At 43.7% G+C, this 25,468-nt stretch overlaps 1 protein-coding gene across 3 annotated transcripts in view; it reads right to left on the reverse strand.

The window, feature by feature from the left end:
• Window positions 1–543: 543 nt before the first annotated feature.
• Window positions 544–25,468, reverse strand: part of LOC119647734 (peroxidasin) — a 215,687-nt gene continuing 190,762 nt past the window's right edge. For all 3 annotated transcript variants that reach the window (XM_038048843.1, XM_038048841.1, XM_038048842.1), the window contains exons 9-11: window positions 20,863–21,032; window positions 6,490–8,333; window positions 544–2,569 (exon numbers count right to left, since the gene is read on the reverse strand). In XM_038048843.1, the coding sequence (XP_037904771.1) occupies window positions 1,839–2,569; window positions 6,490–8,333; window positions 20,863–21,032 (2,745 nt within the window). In that variant the 3' untranslated portion in view covers window positions 544–1,838. The remainder of the gene's footprint in view (window positions 2,570–6,489; window positions 8,334–20,862; window positions 21,033–25,468) is intronic.

A 25,468-nucleotide genomic window follows, 5' to 3' on the forward strand; every position in this document is an offset into this window, starting at 1 on the left:
GTCTACTGGATGGTCACTATAATATATGGTGAAGCGACTCTTCTCCAGGAAACAGGTTCCTGTCCAACGCATCTCCTGCAATGATGTCAGTCCTATATTGGGACAGGATATCGGCTGGCTGCTTGGCAGCCGATATCTGTACAGGGAGCGCACATTCCATGAGAAAATGCACAAATCGTTATTCCTTTTTCGTTGACGGGATCGTCGTTGTGGCTTCTTAACTTCGGTTTTCCGTGTAAGGTTGTCAGTCCTACCTAACCCCCAACTTGGAGGACCAGTTGGTACAATTTGTCCCGTTTTTAGGCGCGCTCGCCTTCATCCTTCCCAGCGGTCACCACGTCGAGGTGGATATAGGGTTTGGTAGTAGAGCTGTTGGTGTTGGTTCAGCAGGTATTTCCCAGGTTTTATGCTCCATGGTAGGTACCAATCCACGTTTCGCCCTGGGACCTATACTATTCTTTGACCACCATAATTCATACAGTCCTGAAGTTGGATGAAGAATGTTTTTTCAGAAGGATTTGTATAACACAAAAAAGGACTCTGTTTCTTTTCTATTTATTTTATTAAATGTAATTTCACAGTCGTCGTAAATGCATATACGGTTTTATCATTTGAACGACACTTAAAATTAGGGTCCTATATTTTTACATTTATTAACAATGTCCGTAAAGTGCTTACTGGGTTTTTGGAGTTGTTAGCATTTGAAAACTTTTATAAAGTTCTGGTTTTTGAATAAATAAAAACCCTCGGTAGATAGGAAGAAGGAAGAAAAAAAAATATTTGTGCGTTAGACATTTTTAAAATTTATTTTGAATTGACTCAGATTCTGAATCTGTTCCAATTTCTTTTATGGAATTTAAGATGAATTCAGTAAAAGGCAAATTAGAGAAAGTCCTAAAATCACATCATATCACTATAAGGATACTGGACTAAACGAAAATATTTCCACAATTTGCATCTATACCTTCAGCTAAAGGAATAGCACTACGTCAAAAATACACTTTCGTACTGCGGTTTTTTACTATTTTAGATAGTTCGATTATCTTTAAATTTTTTTGTAAAGAAAGATACAAGTTATATGGGGGTGGAACTGGATAAGGCCAATAAATTAATTTTTTGGTTTGGACTATTCATTCTACTGTCAGTTATTAAGTTTCTGGAATGATACGATCCAGGAAAACTTAATGAAAAAGGGAAAGCAAAGGCTTGGTATCAGCTTAGTTGTTAAGAATGATGGAAGTATCTGGGGTTAAAATAAAATAAAAGATAAAAATTTAGCTTCAAAGTATATTATTTATTTTGTAAATTCAAAGTGGAAAGAAATATAAAAAACAAAGGTAAAAATAAACATTTAGAAAAATTACATTTTCGTTGATCATTTTCACGCAAGTTGGTGAGCTTGAATTGGATTGGTTTAAGCGAGATTTTTCTGTGAGGATATATCACTAGGAGTGTTATACATAACAAAGACGAAGTGGAAATCAAACATTCAAAGGATTTGTGATGATCATATCATAATAAGTTAGTTCAAAACTAATTAAAATTTGAAGATTTTCATCATCATTAAAATTTGAAAGGCAAATAAAAATATCTTTTGCAAATTAACCGAAAATTTCTCCCACATCCTCAGCGATATACCTTCAACCTCAACTCGTTCGTATTCTCATATTCATTAAAATCTGTTTATAAATTTTGTCTATTAAGAAGGGTTGAGTTCTTAGTTTATAATATCTATGGTAGCAATTTATAACAATTTCCACCTGTTTTCATTCTATTCAAAGTTTACACAATCTATTTTCTGTGGTAACGAACAGTTGGTCACTAATAAATTTTCAATTTCAAGCTGCAACTGCTGGCTCCGGGTTAGGGGTAGTACTCGGACACTGTTCGCAGCACTCTCCAGGATACTTTACAGGCTGCACATTATTGGGGCATGTTACAGGTGCGCACCGTTCAGTGATACAGGTAACCTGTGGATGTTTGCACTGACACTTGGTACATTCGTCCTGATTCCAGATTTCATTATTCAATCTACGATTTCCCGATGAATCCTGACAGTGGTGATGTTGATGCTTGGTGTTCGCACTACACGAAGTCTCTAATTTCTTCAACTTCTTTTTCAATTTCTTAAGTTCTTTTTGATAGCTGTTGATCAGTTCTTCGAGTCCTGTTATACGTTCCTCTGTGGTATCGACAAAGTCAACAACGGACTTGGGGTCATCTGCAGCTGAGCGTTTTGACCGATGATATGTTTGTGGGACATAGGAGCTAAGGAGAGGTGGAAGAGAGTTGCATGTGTCGCATTCTTGCCAGAAATATAGATTGGGACCAGGTATTTCTTCACAGGACTTGTACCCATGTTGAAGGCTTGGTAAGAGGAAGACGTTGTCTGTAGCTTCAGTTATGTTGTCACCGTTGTCGCACAGCACTCGAGCCAAACTACTTTGTCTTATTTGTGCAAGTTGTTCAGGAAGGAATGATGAAGGATTTTCGTAGTAGAAACGATCGCCGTCACGCAATCGTTGGAATTGTTCAATGAGAAGACATCGGAATAGTGGTCCAACTTTGCCTGGAAAGATAGAAGACATTTTTATAAAAGATTTCAAAATATTGTATATAAACTTAAATTTAGATTTCCGTTAAGGATTCCTGTTGTGGAGGGGGGATATTGGTTTTTAAAGTTTGAGTATGAGTTAAAGACCCCCTTCGGAAACCACCTTCTTGTGGTAGGGTAGCTTGCACTAGTTTACTACTATACTTAGAGAAATCGGACGCAAGGAAGCAGAATCTGCGGCGGAAGGTGGGAATAAACTGGAAACTCCGGTGAAATCCACACCGGACGTAACAGACTTTTCTGTAGAGCATCGTATTATAACTGCCTCTGAACACCTTGAGGGTCTTTGGTTCAGTTCGAAAACCAAGCTGAAAGCCTCTATATTTGTGGAGTCCTATCATTTACCAGTTTTACCCTTCCAATATCCGAGATCAATGCCCGCGTTTTATTCTCCAAGCATGTGAACGAGGTCCCCTGCCTTCCTTAGAGGGCCGGGTATGCAACATCTGACATACTCTGTCCTGCACAACTCGGTGTTCACAGTAGTGAACTTGAGCAGACCTTCAGAGCCAAAAGCTGGAATTACCCGCTGATGCCATTATAAAGCAGCCTCATCGGTGCACGCCAAATAGAGGAGCCCATCGCGAAAACATTAATTATTAAACCTTTGCTTCGTCGTAGACTCCAACCTTTCTTTCCACAGTCATTCACGAGGATTACAAATAGTGCCTCGGACATTTTACCATCGTTAAAAAAAACTCCCACGGTATCGGTCAGAACTACCGCTGCAGCTTGCGCATACATCCTCTTTTTTGACGCCTTCATGTTAGTGTTCCTACGGGCGGAACGAGCTTCATTAGAATCTCTCTCGCTGATTTTATCATCTGCAGGCAAACGGGTTCTGTTCCTCGTGACAAGTGCGGAACTAGATGCTAGTGCCGAGCGCATTTGAAAAATTTTTTGGGGTAGGATGAGTGAATATATTTAAGCACGTAATGTTGGACTCCCGTAACGATACGCCGTCGGATTTCCAGCTAAATACCTTCCCATCGTCAGAGAGTTATCGTGGAACCGTTTGCCACATTACTTCGGGCTAGACCTCGAGCCCTTCCGCCGCGAAGCTTTCAAATCAGGGAATTCCTTTCGCACGGGGGGGGGAGAGAGGAAGGCAACCGTTAGTTTAAGAAACCTCCTGCTATCCGATCGGTTCACCGGTCTGGTTCAATCTTCTTTGCAACCAGAAGGACCTGAACGTAATGCGCAACACGGCTCCACCTGTCAACGCCCCTCAGTATCTGCTCGACAATTTTGCAACGAGAAGGACCTGAACGTAATGCGCAACACGGCTCCATCTGTCAACGCTCCTCAGCATCTGCTCGCCTATGTTTAAATAGACTGCTGACGAATCCTATTCCACCTTCCACAAGAAAAAAGCTGTAATGGGCGTCATCCACAACTCCATTGCAAAACATATAAGGTAAGATTGGAAATTTTCATGCGAACTTAGAAGCTTGATCATGCGTCCGATTCAGCCGCGCAAGTTGTCAATGAGCCGCGCAGTCCATCTGCCTCTAGTCTCACTTTGCCAAGGGAGTTGCCACTCATCTAGTGTACGTTGCCGTTCTTCACAAATACCTCCCTTGCGCTTGTATATGACCTTACTTAGCAAGAAGGGCTACGAGGATCATCACGGCCGTTTCAGAGACAGAGCGGTGCGGAGACACGCCCGCAAAGCTTCTCTTCTCTGTACTTGCTCGAGACGCTCACGATATACCCCCTTGCCAAGAGAGTCAGCCCATACCTCTACGCCGTAGAGCAGGAGAGACTGCATCGAACTCATCAGGAGACGTCTCGACATCTAGCACGAGACGCCCCAATACTTGCCATTAGCCGACTTGAGACCAAAACTCCAGCTGCAGCCTTGTTCGCTGCTACTTTGATTTGCTCGAAAAAGGTCAGTCCAAGGTACTTTACCGTTAGGTTTGACTCGATTATTGACTAACCCATCGACATGGGATGCAGAGTCGGAATTCTATTCTTATTCAGGATGACTGTTTCGGTTTTTTTCTAGTGCGAGATTGAAATCATGAGCATGGGCATCCATCGGCTTACCCGTCGCATCAATACGCCAATCCTGCCTTGCGCCTGTTCGACAGTGCGGTCAGCAACAAGCATCGCGACATCATCTGCATAACCGACCAGATGCGACTCTTCTCTGGTATGTCAAGTCTAAGCAACCTATCATTGGAAGCGTTGCAGAGAACCGGGCCTAGGATGGATCCCTGTGCTACCCGCGACGTGCCCAAAGTCCATGCCCGGGTTCTTGTCACCCAGCATGCTGATGATATTCTCTGAATTCCTTCGAGGGGCCGGTTACGAACATCCGACATGTTCTGTCCTGCGTAGCTCAGTGTTCACAATAGTGAACTTGGGCCGACCGCCGGAACTCAAAGCCGGGATTGCCTGCTGGAGCCACTTTAACGCAGCCTCATCAGTGTACTCCAAATGGAGAAGCCCATCGCGAAAACTTTGATTGTTAAATCGTGGGCTTTGTTCCGAGCTCAAGCATTTTTTCCACTGGCATTCCCGGAGGATGGTAAATGGTCACTCTGACATTTTGCCATTCTTGGAAGAAACTCTCATGACAGCAGTCAGAACACAGGCTGCAACTTGCGCATACGTCCTCTTCCTTCCCGCCTTCGTGTCCGTATTCCTATAGCAGGGCCCAGTTTCATTGAGAGATCTCTCGCTGATTTGATCACCTCCCGGCACACCGGTCCTAATCCCCGCGGGACGCGTGGATGTAAACCCTGGTGGAGGGTACAATAAAGCGTTGGCCACAACAAATGTGTTGGTCTTACGCTTCTTGCGCGCATTACCGCTGACATCTTTTAGAGAAATCGATCATGTGGGGATCGTTGGTTGGTCAAATCACCATGCAGCATGTCAAAGCCTCTTCCTTTCTGTTAACTGCAAGGCTGAAAAAGCTGCAGGACACATAGGGACATCAATCACATCACACGTCTTGAACTCATAATAGGTTGTCTCCTAGAAAATCGGATTGAAATTTCACGATCTCTACAGTTAAATTAGTGTAGACTTCCTTGGAGGTAGGACTGGAGTAACATAGAGTGTAATTTTGGTCAAATAAGCCACGAGCTGCTAGAACCGTCCGCCCTTCTGGGAACACGAGCAACGGATTCAGACATGAAGGAAATGGCGTGAACGCATTTTGTCACCTGGAACAAAAGGACATTCTAGAGCACGATACATTTAAGATGTAGTTGATAATCTTCTTGATCAAAAGATGAAAAATTCAGGGCTTCAACTTTTTGGCTAATTCCTAAGTAGAATGCAAATGGGAACGGCAGTTGTACGTTCCTTAATCGGTGAGCCACGTTACTAGGCATGATTTTCTGCAGGGGAAAGCTGTGACCCTATCATTCGGGGGTAAATAAAGGGTATTATGGGTTTTCAGCGTCTTTTAACTCGAAGGAGATTATGGGGTACACCGGCAAGTAAGCGTTCAGAGGATTCTATCGACGCTGGCAACAAACCCCCCAGAGAACCTTCACTAAGAATCGGGATGGGGCTATAGTGCCATCGATGATGACAAAGGAGGGTTATTCGAGGGTCAACTAAACCAGACTGGTCAGCTTGTTATCTACTTGCACGAATAGTTGAAAAACCAAAAGAATGGACAATTCAATTGTCATCTTGAAAATGGCCACAAGAGGCAGAATAAAAAGCGACCTAACAGCGTACTTAACATAGGTTTAGATGGGTGGCACTGACGAGTCTTTGAGTGCTTACCCGCTGCTCTTATCACTTTATTTAGTTCATATTTGTATACATGTATGAGGATAAGTAGAAACCAATGACATCTATGTACAAGTCATAAGGGCACTGACATTAAAAAATTAAAAACACCTTACCTCCTTCAACTTGATCCTCCAAGATTCCTCCAACCCATACGTCAATATTCGCAGGATGGCCATACAATTTCTTCAACTTGTTCCTTACGTCTGCGCTACTTATCTCATTTTTCAAATCTTCAAAAGTCTCAGCAACTGGAAGATTACAGAACTTCCGGTAATGATTATATTCCGGAATACCATGTTCACGTCCTCTTTGTATATTAATGGCAGCTAGATCGAGCGGAACAGCATGGAAATTATGAAAGAGTTTCTCCGTCAATTCTTTGTTAAGGTTTTGCTCTGGTCTCTTAAGTTTGGCGGGAGTGTTTATCATTCCTCGCATAAGAGGATCCACACCGCCTTCATATACCAGCCTCCATGGAGAGAAGAACGCTTTATGCAAGTCCAAATGTCCTTCGGGAATTTCTTGGTAACTAGAGTTCAACCGATGCAGTTTGGGATTGATGAGCGAGTGTCCAAATCGGAGTGCTGCAGTTGCGAATTCATTTGAAATGGATGGATTGAGGGATGCATTGTATCCACGGTATTCGCCCAACATTTCGATTCCTTCTGGGCCTAAGATTATTGGCAACCAATATTTGTAGGTTATATGTTGCATTTCAGCTCCAACGATTTTCCGCGCTTCATAGTAGACGGTGTCTCCATCCCATTGGGGGTTGATTTCCTTCAGCTTGTCTGCAATGCGGTTGTGCTCCCGCATCCAAATGATATGCATTGCCAGCAATCCTATTTGCTCGTTTACTCTGATATCTCCAGCAACAAAGCAGTTGATATTACTTTCCTCCACATTTCTTCTACAATCGATTCCATCTTGGGGCGCCGCAAACGGTAACATGTCTTTCTGATTAGGAAAATGTACTCCAGTGCGCAGTCGACCTCCTTCGGTAGTAAGATTTCTCAGCTCTTGGGCAAAGGCTTCGCTATACCCGTAGACTTGGGAAGCGTCTATGAAAGAGGTGAGTTGATTGATTTGCTCTCTTGGCCGAACTGTGTCGAAGAAAACTGATGTCATTCCTGAACCACATACCGCACTTGAGCGAACTAGATCTATGCATCGCCTGTTCTTGATTCGAGGGTCATTTGGCGGTACCTCGATTGGGTAGCAAGGAGCAGCGTATTCACAAGTTTTCTTACAATCGACACCATCCCAACTTTCGGAGCTCACCGATGGCAAAGCGTGATCTAAATCGTGATCCAGAAATTGACCCCATTGCATCACCATATGGGTAATCTCTGTATCTGATGTTATCTCTTTCGTAGAAATCAAAGTGGTTGACACCAGACGAGCACTTGGTTTCGGGAAACCATTATAGAGCTTTCCTTTGTTCCATCCAATTGGTGTGCTGAATCCGTTTTCATAGATTGGTTTGTGGATTCTTCTGAACGCTGTCAAAGCTGAGCCCCATGTGGGGTTGTTTAAGTTGTTGCATGTACCATCAATGGATCTGTATTTAGAGTGATAACACATGTCCGTGCAGTTCAGAAGCCTGGTGTGTGTAGTACAGCCTGACAGCTCAGCAATAAGGGCCAAGTGATCCCGTGATAGAACTTCTTTGTATTCATAATCTGAACTATTCATAGTGAGGTTTGAACCTTCAGCGATGTATTTACGAATCTTGACCAAGGTTCGTTCGTAGATTTCGGCAGCGCGAGCGAGGTTTCGTGCAGCTGGGTTTGGATAGCGGAAGAGGCGGAAAAGATCGCCATGGTTTCGTCCATTCGCTGATTTATTCGTGAATAACATTTCCATTGTGCGACCGATTGCCAGGTCGATGTCATTAGAGGCTTCTTCATATGCAATGTGAACATAGCGATCGCCAGGTGCAAGGATGTCATTATCTCTGAAAGAATATATGATGAGAAATAATTAGTTATTTCTTTTTAAAATAATGACTTATTCAAGAAACATCCCCCAGACTTTTGGCTAGCTATATACCTGCAGCTACGACCAATCGTAAGAAGTAAGATATTTTATCTCGAAATGAAGCAAGCGACTATTATCTCACTAAAGCAAATTTTCGTATAGACAGTTTCGAGTGCTTCATTATCGGAATATATGGTTGTCAGAGACGCATATGTAGGATGTATAGAGTCTCAACCACACCTTTGTGGCATCGCGGTCAGTTCCCCGCAATTCCCTACATCTCCCTCTACGATTTTCCAAGAAGCTTGCACTTGTCCTCCACTATTCCACTTTACGTAATTTAAGGACGATCGGTTCTTCTGCCATCCTGCGAAAGTGGGTTTCATTACATGGTGTAACTAGCAATGGAATTATTGCCTTTCCTCCACTTGTGACCTATTCATTGCCGCTCCTGCTTCCTGATCAACACGTCTACGGACATCTGGCCCATATCTGCATACTACACACCACATTGTTTGTTAGATATTGTCTTAGGCAAAATTGGAACGGGGAGCAGCAGACTTCGAACTCGAGGCAGTGGGGTCAAGGAGCTCTCGCCACCATCTCGACCACCGCACCCGTTGTCATAATCCATTGAAACCCTCCCCGTCCTGCAGCCAAGGTAGCACGCAGATTTTGCTTTCAACTTCCCAGTACTGTGAGAATTTACCTGTAAGCCGCACGTGGCATTTTGGACGTCATATGTCGTTTTGATAATAGCTACGGGTTTTTTTGGAATGTCCTTCTTATGTAGAACATTTATTCCTGTCAAGCATTGGAACCAAGGTTAACATTGGTCTATTGCGAAGATCACAACCAATTAAGGCAGCGACCAGCAGTGATGCAGACGCAAAATGGTATCTACGCTATCTGAAGGAAGCTATTCTAGAGCGGTGACTGGCTGCAGTGCCCAAGTTATTTCCGGAACAGGTAGTCAGTCGTAAGGAGCAAGAAATCATCGAAGACCTTGTTGTCATGCAGATGAGCAAGGTCTCAAACATACTAGTGGTTTGCGCGACGGAGGACACGGTGGACTGGCTTAGAACTATAGACTTAAGACTACGTTGGAATGGAAGAATAATGTCGACATGAAGTTTGGATGATATATCAGGGTCCCACATGATGACAGTCTACCTTCCCAAAAGTCGTGACCATGGCGACGGAGAATCTTCTGGGCCTCTAAATTGTTCAGAATAAAAATTTCCACACGTGGTTGTAGAGAGTCCTTAGAAGTAAGATGGAGAGCAAAGGCAAACACCTCACGATACGGGTAGATGATTGGTTCTTGGAGGGATTTAAACGCTGTAATTGCCTCAATTACAGACTTGGCAACATTCCTGTGCATGAGCACAAAAAGTGCATGAACACAAAAAAGTGCATGAGTACAAAAAGCACAAAAATACTGCGGAGGACACATTGGGTGGATAGCCTACCGATATTCCCGTAGGAATCACGGAGGCGATAGAGGTCGAAAGGGCAGGATCGAGCAGGAGAAAAGATTAGCTTCCCATTGAGGCAGGGAGGCAGTCGTGGGATAGCGCTACTTCCCATCAGACTACATTTGAATCCTAGAGGACTTAATCGTTAAATTAGTGATGCTCTACGAGAGGAGGGCGCTACCGTTCTTCTTCGGCTGTGATGCTAATGCCCAACACGAGATCTTGGGGTGCAACTATGCCAATCGAAGAGGTGAGTATCTTCTTGAACTCATTCTTGGTAAAAGGCCAGAAATATATAATCTAGGGAAGATGCCAACATTCGTGACTAGTGCCCGGCAAGAGGTACTAAACATGACTCTAGGAAACATTCTGATGAACGTGCTGGTCAAGAATTGGAGGGTGTCGAATGAGCCCTTTATGCCGTACCACACACTCACGGATTCGACATTGAGAACAACTCTCCTAAATCCAAGGAAAGTAGATTGGGTAATAACACAGCTCATCTGCATGTGGGAGGTGATATTAGGAGCGACCTGGAACTAGAAACAATGGACCACAACAGAGTCGCATTGACGCATGTAAATCCAGCTATCTGATGTATGCTCAGAAGGTACGGTATGGTAGGTTGGCGACTAGGTGGGGCATTATTACCGTCGAACCACCCGAGGGATATTGGTGGCAGCGACCAATCGGGAGCTGCATTTATGGCACTGGGTAAAATGTGAATTTATAAATGAACGCTGGAATATTCACTAGAATATAAGGGCCATGATAAGGGGCATCTATTAGGTGTACGGCAAGGCTCAAGATGGAAGAGGGGTGAAGGTTTCGAAGGAAAAAGTGAACCAGGGGTTACGAGCAATGCCTGTTCAGAACACAAAAAAGGGGAAGCCAGGGAGGTTGAACGAATTAACAGGTAAGCAAAGACCAAAAAAAAATAAGGACTCAACTACCAAAAAAGTGGAGTACTTGACGACAACGGCTGAAGCCGTCGGCGAAACTCATGTAACCGTAACTCCTGGGAAAGGAGTCAATCTCTCAAGGCGGATGTGGAAGTCTGGAGAAATGTGGCTACTGGCAAAAAAAGGATCAGAGGAAGATAAGATCGGAGGTAGTTATCATTTCCAAACGAGGTGAAAGGTCACATGCTGACATTCTCAGGACAATGAAGGTAGACCGCGAACTCACAAACTTAGGAGATAATGTCAGCCACGTTAGACGGTCGTAGAAAGAAGATCTTAAGAAATCCAAGGCTGTAACTATGGAGAAATTCTTGAGCCAAATCTGAAAGTCGTTAGGACAGAAAGCCGATATAAGGGATAGCAGGCTGGAGATCACTATAATTTGCAAAGATATAGTTGAAATCACTACGACGGGTTGGAGAAACAGTTTGATCTTGTCGGAATATAGAGTAAGTGATGAAAACGCTCAGAAAAGCCTACGGCAGAACACAAACCGCCTATCATTAGAGATAGCCCCCAAACTGTTGGGAGCAGGGAGAATAAGAATAGGCTGGGTTATGTGTCGGCTTCGGTCATATTGCGAAGGTATTTATCAGCTCAAATGGCAGGTTAAAGTAATGCAGGAGATTTGGAGTAGAACGCCATATCAGCAAGGACTGTGAAGTTGAAACAAAATTCTTTAAGGGAAGTGGACCATGAGCATATTGCAGACAGCAGCCGGTGTCCGGAATACAGAACAGCCCTCAACATAAATTGCTGATGAGGTTGGTACAAATCAACGCAGGACTCACTATCGAAAACATAGATGTGGCGATAATTCGTAAGCCATATCGAAATCTGGATGGTGGCATTTGGATGAAAGACCAAACGGACCAGGCTGCGCTATGAGCGTGTGAAGGACAAGTCTTCTAGGAAATAATGGACCATCCGGAGGAAGACTTTATCAAAGTAAAGGTGAAGGAGTTCACATTTACAGCCGCTACGCTCCACCCAGTGCTACAATTGCGAAGTATGAGCAGATTCTGAGTGTTCTGGTTTTGGATGCAAGAGGACGTTGGCCGATACTTATGGAAGGTGATTTTGATGCTTGGGATCTTGAATGGGCAGCCGGGCAACGAATGCGAGAGGACGTATTCTGTCCGAAGCATTAGCGGAGCTGGAAGTGGTACTCGCGAATGTTGGGGCTTTATGCATGCTAGGGTCTGTAGTGCACCTGACATACGTGAGCGCTGCTTTGGTCGATAGATTCATTTGGCAAGTTAGTGAGGACTATACTCACAGTGACCACTATGTCATCTGCATGGAAGTCAAAAGCGAATCGAGTTTGAAAAGAGTTTTCACAGAATGCCTGGTCATTTGCTTGGCTGGACTGCGGAAGCTTTTGAGAGGGACATGCTTTCCGCGGTGCTGAAGTCTGACATACAATATCTTCGCATGGTACGGCAAAAGAAAAAGTCATCCAATTCTATGTTCAAAGCCTACTACGCCCAGAAGGCGGTTACTACCCAGTAGCGAACCCAGCTACTAGTGGAAGAACGAAATCGCAAGTTTGCGAGCCGCATGTTTCCGGACAAGAAGGGGAAAGTGCGATAGCGACGTTCGAGAGGAGACACAGGCAACTGCGTGGCCACTTAGAAGAAACCTTCGGAGGGGTGTAAAGAACTGCTTCCGACAGTTGTGCGACCATGTCGATATAAACCCTTGGAGTGGGGTCTACAGTGTATTAATGAAAAGGCTGCGAAGACCACTCCAGGTGATCTTCCCACATTTCCCGAAAGAGATTGTTACCATTCTGCTTCCTCACCACGAAAGTAATAGAAGGCAAGCGATTGTTCAGCTCAACGAGGCCATAATATAATACCTCCAGTAATTATGCGTGGGCTGCAGGAAATATGTGGTAGAATCAGCGACAAGACTAGATTGAGATGACATTTCCAGCAAAGCTTTGAAGCTGCCACAGGAGATTAGGCCCAACATTTTGGCTAATAATATTAATATTTCATGCTCAGCGGTGGAAAAAGCAAAAATTGGTGTTTCTTCCCAAACCTAACAAGCAACCTGGAGGCCCAGCATCATATCGCTCAAACCACCTTTTGGATACCATGGGGAAGATAACGGAGAGAGTCAGCAGACTCTTACCCATGATAGAAGACAGCAATAGTTTGTTGGAGCGAGAGAATGGTTTTCGTTGTGCCCAGTCAGCGGTGGATGCAATAACCATGGTCGTGAATCTGGCAGAAGACGTACTTGTTTCTGACGCCTGCTGTGTCATGTTGGCATTGGATATCAAAAACGCATTCATATCGACCAACTGGAATAGAATCTAAAGGGCGTTGGCTGACATAGGCGTTTCCGGGTATTTAGCGAATCTGGTTGAAAATTACTTTTCAGAGTGGACTATCCTGTGTGGAACGGATGAAGGATCCAAACAGTACATTGTCACAGCGGGGATATACCGCAGGTATTGACACTGGCTCTTCTGTTGTGGAATATTATGTGGAATGGGATGCTTGCTCTTCCTCCCAGAGACAACTAGATTGTTGGCTTTGCAGAGGATGTGGACGGAAGTAGTGCAGTAGGAAAAAGAACACTGTGCAAGGGGAAGCCGATGGATATACGGTCGTATCAAAGCCGGCTAGTAAATACGCCTAGGTTGCTTAGGGAGTATGCATACCAAAAGAAAGCCCCCAGGTAGCTTAGGGAACACTCAGGGTTCGCACACCAAAAGGAAACCAGTACCACCGCGGCATTTGCAAGAATGTTTCTGAATACTAGCGGCCTGAAACACGATCGGAGGCTGATTCTAGCCGGGATGGTGTGGTCAATCCTGCTTTACTCGTCACCTGTGTTGACAGAAGTGCCTGCAAACTCTCAGGAACGGAAACAAGTGAATTCGGTTTACGGGTTGATGACTTTGAGGGTTTGCAGTGCTTTTCAAACCACATAGATTCCTGTTGACATTCTGGTGAATGACCTCTGGTGGAAGCATAGGCTCATCCCCAAAAATAGGGTGTAGCTTGAGTAAAAACATGAGGAGACCAACTATCACATTATTCAGTTTTTCACGGGGCAAGGTGGTTGTTACAGGCAGTATCGGAACCGCTTTGAGTTGGATGATTCACCGAATTATCCTAGATGCGGAGCATCCAGCACATGTGATGTTTTACTGTCCAAGGTTCGCAATGGAGAGGAGAGGAGGAGAGGATCTGAACCAAGCGCTGGGCAGATGGGTCATTGTCAAAAGCCAAACCACCCCGTGAAGTAATATCTAAATAGTAGTCCCGCCACCACCATGTCCGAAGAAATAGGAAAAACTAAAAATACAAATTTTACCATGGCCCATATCCCAAAATGCTCCGAATATTCTGTTTATATCGATTAATTCCCGCTTTTAACAAGGAAGGATGATTTTTTGTACATCATCATTTTTCCCAGAATATTTACGCATATTTATCTGGAATATTATGTCAAAGAGATGAAAATTACGGCTGTAATGTTCGATTAAAGTACCGGAATTTGTAAAAGCCGACAATGGGGTTGTTGTCCTGTGCACGGAGTGGAGGTCCTCGGGTTGAGGTTGTGGATGGGCTGTGTAATTACATCAGAATGCATATAGCCTGATTGTAATTTTTCATTCATTCATGTTTCCTATTATCTTTCATCAAGTTGAATGGCAATGAAGTGATGACGTGCCAGGAAAGCAAGGATTAAAATTTATGTTTGCTCGAAAATATCTCGAGCGTATTCGAAAACTATAAATTTTCTCTGATGCTTAAAAACGATGGGGTTTTTGCTGGAAACCGGGTCAATATTACAAATCTTCTGGACCCTCTTTTGATGAATAATCAATTCCGCTGTTTCCGCATAGTTTCAAAACCAAAATTCCAACTCCTTACTCGCTCATCATTTATCATTTTAATCGTATATCAAAGGGTTCCTTCAATCCATTCTCGTTTCTCATTTGAAACATTTATGTTAGTTCGGGTTTCCTCTCAACTCAAAAATTTCTATGATAATATGGAATAAATCGCATATCCTAAAATTCGAATGAATGAAGACTGAAGATATCCTGACAAAGTTTCTCTTTTGCTTGTGTATATCATGGTATTCCCGGTTAGCCTCTGTACACATCTCAAGGAAAGTAAACAACCAACTGCAAATCTTAATATCCGTCCCTTTTAGGTTCTATTTGTTTGCGACGAAAAAGGACCAACTTCTATGTAGCATCTGCTGTGCTAATGATGCTCCACACTTTGGGTTACGATCTCAACGGGTTTGAAATCTTCTGCCAAAGTTAAATCAGAACGTTTAAAACTGCGGAGAGTATCCTTTTTCTAGGACTATTTCAACCGAGTGTTTTTTCTGTTGTTTTTTCTAAGTACTTTTATGGTAAGGGTCATTCGTTGCTTTGGGGTGGAAGAACAATGTTGAAACAGTTTTGGTATGATGTTTTGCAGTTGTTGGAGAATATATGCATATATAAATCCTTAAAACACAGGACAATGACAGAAAGATGAGTGGTATGAGGCACAGAAACGTATAGCTGCGGAAAACTTAATCCTGATTTGAAAAAGTAATTTCCGTGTCAGTTGGGATTATTCAGAAAAACACGAAGGTCCTGAATGAGTTTGTAGGATTTTTTTTTTAAAAGGATTCATGGTTAACTCAATAATTTTTAAAGGAGATTATACGTTGTAAGAACTTTATCTCTAATACTGTGAAGTAGAAACATTTAGTGAAAATTATATTATCGGGGAAAGGCGTCGATGACAGTTATTTTCCATAAATAATTAAGGATATCTGATGGCTCATTTGTATATGGCATGAAATTTGTCAGTGCCCCATTGAGATTTCTTGATTGTAGGGCTTCGGTGGTCGATTATGTACTTGGCATCTACTATACATTACACTAGAAGAAATTAGAGGAGGAAGTGTTCAAAACTGGCAGGAGGAAGGACGTAGAATAATGAGCCACAAAAAGAGATCTGGTCATTCAAAGTGGTTGTGACTTCCGCTTCATTTATACAAGATGGGAGGGGGCAGGAGGCAGTTCAGGATCATGAGATGGCTTATGCAGAAAAAGCTTCTCAGCCTTAACTCATCTCTGATCAAAGAAGATGAAGGATAAAGGTCAGGGGAGCTTCCTGCATAGCTCGAATGATGAGGGTGATCACCCAGCTAAGACCTATAAAGAGCAAAGCCGCGACCCTATCAAGATTAGATTAGAACATGGAGAAAGATGGACAAATAGGCATCTGGACAGACAGCGAATCAATTTTTGAAAAAAAACCTTAAAAACATGATGACAGATTTATGGTTATATATTTACATTAGACCCCAGGGCCCAACGAAAAGCTGGATCCTGTTGGGTCGCTAGTATCACAGGGAGTGCAAATGGCACCAAAACGGATTGCTAGCAAATTAAGAGGTAATAAAAGAGTGCGGGAAAAGGAAGGAGTCGTATTGGGGAACCAACACTCACCTAAAAAAACACGTCGGGAACGATGTATTTAATACTTTGGATACTTTCTGAAAATTAGTCCTGAGACTTGCTACGAAAAGTACTAATTGAGACCCTTCTGTTGATACCCCACTTGGCTATATTCGGTAACTTTAACGTGGAACGACATAATTTGGCATGCATGAGGGTTCACAGTTTGTTTTTCCACCAACATTTTATGTCAATAGGTGTAACCGTTTCTGAGAAAAGTGCGTGTGATAGACAAGTAGGCAAACATCCAAGGAGTCGATTTTAATAACTCAATAAAACCTGGAAAGACATATTGGTCGTTGCTATGAATGGAGCTGAAGGTTCGGAAGGTAAAGAACCGGTTTGGCGACTGTTGGTTGAAACTCAAGAGAAACAAAGTACACCCGTCCCTGACTATTGCGGCCTGCTCCCTTGCACACGATGCGCTGGTGAAATGTCCATGACCAATAAACATGCTAAAACAAAAAAAAAAATCGACGAAATATCAGGGAAGTAGGAAGGGCTGACTGGTTTGGGTGCAGCACGAAAATGCACCGCTCACTGCAGTGAGCAGTGAAAGAGGCGACGAAGGCTGAAAAACCTTATGTAATACCGCGACCGCGAAATAAAGAGAAAGCCCTGCAAAGTGGCGCGACTGATGGTGCGGGGATGGCAACTCCAATACCCTGCAGTGTCCCCGCTCTGGAAAAAAAGCTCAGCCAGAATCGCTAATCCTGAGCAGGTGGATATGAACCGAGTGGAAGTGCAGTCAGCCGTCCTAGCTAGAGCCGAAGAGGAAAGGCTCACCAGGAAATGCGTGACATTGGTGAAGTGCGGTCGGCAAAGTTCTTCCAGAAGAACGTTAACAAAGGCGTCAAAAACGGACTAATGGAACTGGAAAAACTATTGGACCGCATCTCTTTCTATAGGCGGAGGGGTGGAGAGCAGCAGAAGACAAACGGATCGCCTATAGCCCACAACAAAGCGAAATGGAAGAAAACGGAGAGAGGAAGACGTACCTGAAGGAGACTTTATCCAAATAGTTTCCAGCACCCAAAAAAAACAAGATAAAGAAGCATAAGAGGAAAGAACTCACTAAGCTGTCTGAGATCCGCTTGCCCAAAGACAAAGAGGCTACAAACCAAAAGCCAGGAGGACTGGACTGTCGACTCTGTTCATTAAGCCCACGGAAGGCAAGACAATGGAGCAGAAGTGTCTTCCATACGGAAAACGAAGGGTGGCGGAGTCTGAGCGAGAAGGCTCTCGTTTCTAGTCTAGAGCCTACGTGCCCATTAGAGAGGGTCGAAGTAGAGTGGGAAAATCAAAATCGGATGGGTGTCTGGACTGTGGATACACGTTAGCAACTTGCAGGAGACCTGACGGAAGGACTGGAGGACAGCATGCGGCAGATGCAGTCAGGTAGGTCACTAAGCAAACACCTGCAGTGCGAAAAATGCGTTCTCTGCAATAATCGCAGCGCGTCTGGTGAAAGCGTTACATACACTGCGGGTTCGGGTCGGTGTCCAATCTTTAGGGCGCAACTAGAAAGGACTAGGACGCCACTAGCACCATCTGCATCCTACAAAGTAACGTGTACCGGAGTGCAATCGCTCGACTTATTGGATACCGCTACTCTCTGGGTTCGGGACGGCTTACTTCGAGGATAGAAATCTTTCTTGCTCTGAAGGAGCGATTTAAGTTGTAGGCAATTGAAGGGTAATTTATTGTGGGCAAGAAAGTAATTAGATCTTACTAAGGTAGGCCTAGACCGAAAGGCGCTTGTTATGCCGTGGTGAAGTAATTATGTAGAAAAATTTTTCGTTGCTTGAAATTGTTTTTACGGTAATGTTTTTGGGGTCTCCGAATGGCCTACGCGCAAGGTCGTTCAAAATACCCTGGAATGTTTGCCGTCTAAGGGAGCATACTTCATTAAAGGGATATTTCAACTGTCACATGCATACTTTGCCGTAAAGGTACATTGTAGGAATTTGAGGTTTCCGGCACAACAGTGCCAACATTCTGAGGTGATTGCTGGTGATTTTCCCCCTGAAAGGAGAAAGGGAGATTTGCAGGTTGTGCAGAGTCCCGGCCAAGTAGGAATCTCTTAAAAAACCGGATAGAATTTTCAGAGTCGAGAGTGAGACCCTCTACAGGAAGTACACCCCCCGGTAGAACAGGTGATAGAAGTGAGAGGGAGGGAATTGGCGGAACCTTTCAAGAAGGAGAATTAGGACACTGTTAGAGTGACTGTAATAGCCGCTACACTCTCCTTTGAACACCTCAAATGGTCTGGATGGCGTCTATTCAACGGTGCAAAAGGAGGGCATAGAGGACTTAGAGCAACTTCTAACAAATATTTTTCGAGGATGTCTTGTTTTGGGCTACGTACCTACCTCCTGGCAGAAGGTTAAGGTAGTCTTTATACTTAAGCCTGGGAAAGGTGATTATTCAAATCCAAAAAACTTCAGACAATTCAGCATAACATCATTTTCGTTGAAATGTCTGGAGCGACTGGTCAAGCGTGTGTCTATGTAGGTGCTTGCAAGAACTTTGCGGTCTTGCAGATACTCACTGAATTGAGGGACGCTATCAGTGCACCTGGTAGTTAAATAGAAAGGACGCTCCCATAAAATGAAAAGGAGGAGGCACTTAAGGTCCGGTACGGATAATCGGCATTAGTCGATTGATTTGGTGACTGGGTTACGATCAACGTTGACCAAGGGCATGGTTCCGCCTGCTGCAACTGTTTCGCAACAATCTGTGGCATCCACTTCAGCAGCTTCGCGTAGGCAACGGATGAAGTGAACCTTTTCATCATGCACTCCTACTACGAGATAACAATGGCGGAGGCAAGTACAACATCTTATCGCTTCTTGTAATATCCGCATATGACTGTGCAGCGAGTTTCAGACGAATACCGCTTTATTATTCACAGCAACACAATCCCGGCCGTCATCAGGTACCACATTCCATATAAACTTATCGTGAAAACTGTTGACCAAGAATCAATAAGGGGAGGAGACGACGGCTTCAACAACATCACGCCGCACTGCAGGCGACAGTTTCAGTGCTTTTCGTAACCCTCTTCTTCAACGTCAATCTGAAGTTTCCGCTGAGGTTCAGGATGAATTCCAAAGAGCATACACGAAATTCTCGGAAGTGAATCTTTTCTTAAGCGGTTTGCAGAAGTAATGAATTAGTTAACCTTAATAACCTTTATGTAGGCGCTGCTACATGAGTTTGATGTACCGAAAACGTCTATGACTTGGCAGAAAATAAAATTCGTGGAAAGGATAGTCAAAATAAATGTAACCCAGAACGTAAGGAATGCTTCGGCGAATTACAACATAAAACGGAAGATTCTGGTACGAGAGGGTGAACATGATCTTTGTTGTGGGCCCATTTTTGTCGAACATTAGGTTGGCTTATGCGAGTCATGCTCCGTTTTTATGGCCTATTACAGCTTTGGTGAACCCCTGGGCTCACCCATCTCTTTCTTTGTCTTAAATTCATAAAGGCGCCACTTTTCATATTCTGCTATGATTCGGTATAAGAATCAGTACTTGTGGCTATGTGATCTTTGATGATAGGGCAGGTAAAGAGTAGTAACGACAAGTCCCTTTTCTTTCCAAATTGGTAGACTGTTAAGAATGGACATCGTTTTGCTATACATCTTCGGTGCTTCTTCACGAGACGGCCATCATTTTTGGAAAGGGCGTCGGGAAGATCTTTGTCGAATTCAAGAGGTCGACTTGAGCAAAGCGTTCATTCGAGATTAAGTATGTAAATCAATTTTGTGTTGCCCGAAATCAGCCAAAAAGTCACCTTTGAGCCAGCCTAAAATAAGCCCAAAGCAGTCCGATACTCGCCGTCGACAATTGCCACCGAGGGTTGTATTATGAAAAGCGGTAATGTTAGGCAATGTTTTGAAATGTGTTATCACATTACAACATCACTTTTGCAATGCAGTAACGTTGGGTAATGCGGTAGGTGATGAGGAAATGTTAGGTGATGTTGTAATGTTTGTATTGCGCTCGGTGATAACAATATGATATTATAGTTTAAGGTGATAATACTTTTGTAATATTACATACATCACTTACTCATCTCTATTACTCATTAAAATTTCATGATGAGATGTTTGCAGGTGTTTTAAAGTGTTCAGAGATTTTGTATGAGTAATGAAAATTTCAGGAAATATTTTAGAGACAACAAATGGATGTCTAAACAGGAAGGGGAGGAAGGAAGGAAGGTACGTTTTCATTTAGTGCCCTATCAAGTCCTATTTATACGTAGATATTGCTACCTCATGAATTATTTTCATGGGTAAAATCAGAGACCAACACAGCTTGCAAATGAAAATTAAATGTCAAACTTTCAGTTTTCTATTTTTTTCTGAATTCTCTAGAATGTCCTGATCCCAACCTCTCTGCAATATACATCAACTGATAATTTCTAGGAAAAAAATATTAGGAAGCAGAAGTTTTCTGGGCATAACCGTGGACATTTTCCCAATTTATGCATGAACAAATTTGAAAAATGGAAACCTAAATTGGAATCTATGCGTTATATATGAATATTTGTGGATGCACTTACCTTACAGTCACTAGTCCAGCTGCTGTCTTGCGTCCATGTTCATTTGTCAGCGAACATTCGTAGCGGCCACCATCTGTAACGGTGACGTTTTGAATGTAGAGACTTCCTGTGGCACCAATGCGGATTCTTCTATCGGCTGTGATTGTTCGACCATCCTTTCGCCATTTCACCTATCAAAAAGGAGAGGTAACGCATGGATAAGGTTTAAATCTCATTTTGGGTTAAGAGTCTTATATATATGTATATTTGTATGTAGTTCCACGTGGCAATAGAGCACGGTTTGTTTCATAAGAAGGAATGCATATAATGCATCAGTGCCCATTTCAATCTACGTATATAAGGCTAGAATGTTTCTAATAGACTGTTCTATGTGTGCTCTGTTATCTGAATTTTCCATGAAAACATCTCTTTTTTAGAAATTCAAAACAAACAAGAACACATACATATGTGTAGGCTTGCTAAGAAAATTTTGATGGGTGAACTTTTAAGAGGCAACAAATGCTTGAGAGGCTGACGGTCTTTATATTATAATATTTAGATATACATAAAAATGCACTCGTAAAAACATACACATAAAGTTATACGCATATTTCCGATGAATATCTACCGGATCCTATCATATCGCTTCTGTGTTGAAACTCCTCCGTCAAAATGTTAGTTAGTTTAGTTTACTGGGGGGAGCCGCAGCTCCGAGCACTCAGGCCATTGTACTATCCCCGTAAATCGCCTATTCAATGGTTTCCCACCTACAGCCTTCGCAGACTTTAGCGAATTTGAGAACATTCTCCAGAGGTAGAGAGTGTGCAGATTTTTAATTGAAGAAAACCTTGCCAAGGTGTCTTCGTCTGAGATGTGAGTAGGCCGGACAGCTGCATAAAAAGTGCAGGGCCGTCTCCTCCTTCTCCTCACATTGGCTGCACATAGCCGAAACCACCATCCCAATCTTTTCCATATAGTAGTTTAAGGAACATCGTCCCGCTAAAACCCCTACTAGGGTTTTCATGTCCCACTTCTTAAGGGACAACAAAAATGCCGCTCTAGTGACCCTAGGTTCTTTCACAAGGATTTTCGCCTGCCGGCAAGAGTCCAAATTTCTCCACTCGGCTGCGTGAATCCTTGCAATTTCATCCTTCAGAGTAGACTTGACAGTGGTTCTGTCCCCACCATTGTGGATCCAGACCCTCGGCGAGTCAGTCTGTCAACCTCCTCTTTACCAGGGATGTTAGAGTACTACCCACCCACCCACATCAGGAATGTTTCGTTCAGTCGGCCAAGTTTCAGCAGCACCTGATGACAAGTCCACACCAACTGGCTTGATATGGCATTGCTGTTTAGTGCTGATAATGCCACCCAAATATAGAAAAAAAATTGAATGGTGCGACCCCTCCATTTTTGTCGCAGACATTTTGCATGCTCGAATGGTATCGGGTCTATATGCGTCATTGGCGGCTTTCCGTTTCACCTCCAAGTGAATCGGCGGTAGATTTAGGATTGCTCCAGTAATACTTAGGCAACCAAACCTCTGAATCTGCTTCCTGCTGTTAGCCACCAGCCCAAAATGGGTTTTATTATGGATGTATACATCCAGCGTATCCGTTTTGGTGAAAGTCCCCAGGTCTATCGCATTCCTATAGCACCAGAGTAATCTACAGGATTTCTAATATTGTTCCTGGATATGGTGCTTCCACGTTAACTTGGAGTCCAAATCTACTCCTAAATACTTGACTGTCTGTGTCAGCTGGATTTCCGCTCCTGCGGGTAGCGTATAGCTGCCCCCCCTTGACGTTCTTAGTTAACGTAGCTAGTCCAGTCCTTCTAGCATTGACCGTGAGTCCATTGCGGAGGCACCAACTGTGGATTTCATGCAGAGTTGCATTCAAGAGATCACATACTGTGTCCGCAAACTTGCTGGTAATTATTACGGCCAGGTCGTCCGCAAATGACTGCGCGAAGACTTTTTTTGTCCGACAGGAGTCACAGCAGGGTATTCATTACCAAGAGCCATAACAATGGAGAGAGGACCCCTCCCTGTAGGCATTCCCTAAGACATCCTGCTTCAATAGACTTCTGGCCGACCGATATGTGGATTTTTCTCCACTCTAGCATGTGAAGGATCCAACTGATTAGCAGCGGTTCGATTCCATGCTGTCTTGCCGCATCACAAATTGCCGCAAATGAGGCATAATTGAAGGCACCTTCGATGTCCATGAATGCACCTACGGCGTATTCTTTTTCGAACATCGCCTTTTCAATTTTTGCCGTGAGTTCATGGAGTGCTGTCTCCGTGGATTTGCCTTTCTGGTAGGCGTGTTGCCTATGGTGAAGTGGCCACTAAGGAATGTGTGCATCCCTTATAAACCGATCTACTAGTCTTTCTTGTCCTTTTAGTAGAAAAGACGTTAGACTGATCGGTAGCAAGCTTTTTGTGTCTGTGTAGGTGGGTTTCCCCGGTTTGGGAATGAATAACACCTTCATATCACGCCAGTTAATTGGAATATAAGCGTGTGCTAGGGATGCGCGATATATATTCCGAATATGTAGATCCAGGGCATCCTCCCTTTATTATTAGCGCAGGAATGATACCATCTGGACCTGCAGACTTGTATCTATGAAACGAGTTAAATGCCCATTTTACTGTGATACTATTTTGGATGCCAGATTCCAGTCTCTCCGTTGAGGATAGTGTGCACCGATCGGCCCCTGGGACGTGCACTCCAATCAAATAGTTTGCCGTTGCTTCATCGCTTTCTGTGTATCTCTCGTTCTGTAAATGTCAATAACCCAGTTTCTCACTACCTACTTTAACTAGAATCTGCTTCAGCTTTGAGGTTGCCTCAAGAGAGTTAGCTTTTTCGCAAAAACGTCTCCATGATTGTCGTTTAGCCGACTTTATGCGCTTTAGAGCTTTCTCTGCCTCTTTATAACAATTCTAGCCAGCGGCTGAATCAGACTTCAGAGCACGATTGAGGAGTATCCTTGTCGTTCCCCTCTGTTTAGCCAAATTCGAGTTCCATCGTGGTGTTCTATCCTTCTTTGGCATCTTGAGTGGACAGCTTTCTTGGAAAGCTGGGGAAAGGTGGGGCTATCTTCTCAATTCCAGTAATAGATTTAATGCGTTTCCCAGGGAATCGTGACTCGGGCGCTTATTTCTGTTGTATACGTCGCCCAATCTGTTTTCCGCGGGTTCCGAATTGGAGTGGGTGGAGGTGGATCCATGCTCATTACGAAATCAAGGCCTCTGTGATCTGGGAAGGTGATATCATTTGATACTCTCCGACCGCAATGTAAGGGGATGCCACCGTGATGTCGATGACCTCTCACCTGACCACGTCTGATCCTCATGAAGCAGGCACAATCACTGTCAGCGGGAGTGATCTACTCAGAACTGAGCGATTCAAATTTCTTTATCAGCCAATGGAGAACTGCGATACGAAATTGTTTCACGCATTAGCACAACCTGGATAAAGCGGCGTTCCACAACTTTTTGTGATCGACCTATCAACGAAAGTTTAAAATCTAAAATTTATCGCAATGTCGTCTGCCCTTTGACTTTTTATGGTTCTTCCAACATCTCGAAACCTTATTCGACGGAGACCAGTTTGGTTTTCGCTCTGGATCCTCCTGCATTGACCACATAAACAACCCACCGATCATTTTCGAGCATGGAGTCTGTATCTACTGCACGCTGCCGACGGAGTACCTGAGCCGTACCTCCTGGGCAATTTCCCTTTCAGGACGATTGCCTGAGTTTCGCTGATTGTTTAAGCGTGACATCGCTGCACCACGAGGTAATATTGTTTGTGGCGTTCCGGGCAAGGTTTTCAATTTCACTCCAACTTCTACCTCCGACGAGGATGATAATGTTATCTGCGTAGGCAACCAGAGTAATTTGATCCGATATACCGGACAGCTTGATGACTAATTGGTCAAAGACAAGATACCACAAACTCGGCCCAAGTGTGGGACCCGGAGGGCAGCCTAACTCTTTTTTCTTGCCTCTCGAAATTGCCTCCTATAGCTATAATGCGGTCGCGGAGATAGCTGAAGATGAGCCAATAGAGCGCAGGTTCTTTTCAGCTCTTTAAATATCGCTGGCCAGCAAAGATGTTCGAAGACTCCTTCAATGTCAAAGGCGATTGCAGGCACATAGGGCTTTTGCCTGGTTCTCACAATAATCACCACTTCGTATATTGCATCCTCGGTACCCTTCCCTGTACGGAATCTTAACTGTCGCTTTGAAACTTTAGGTCCACCGTTAAGAAATGATTTCAGCCTGTTAAGGATGAGCCTTTCCAGCAATTTTCCAGCCATCGGGAGCAAGCGTATTGGCTTGTTTGACTTCACCTTTGCACTGTCCTTTCCCTCCTCCTTATATATGGCTCGAATCGATCTCACTTTCCATATTGCAGGGAAAACGTGTGGAATCGCATCGACCGCTCTTTTAAGAGTTTTCACATCGATTTGAGCGGTCCCTGGTGCCTTACCATTCCGAAATTGGTTGGCTGCAGCTTCCAGCTCTGCAATTTCGGACGGCCTCTCAGCTTCCTGATTGAGTCCCTAAGAATACGTTGATTCACCGCGTTTTCTTGTGGATTCTTCCCCAACT

This window comes from Hermetia illucens, chromosome 2, assembly GCF_905115235.1.
Source record: "Hermetia illucens chromosome 2, iHerIll2.2.curated.20191125, whole genome shotgun sequence".
In the NCBI taxonomy this organism is placed as follows: domain Eukaryota; kingdom Metazoa; phylum Arthropoda; class Insecta; order Diptera; family Stratiomyidae; genus Hermetia; species Hermetia illucens.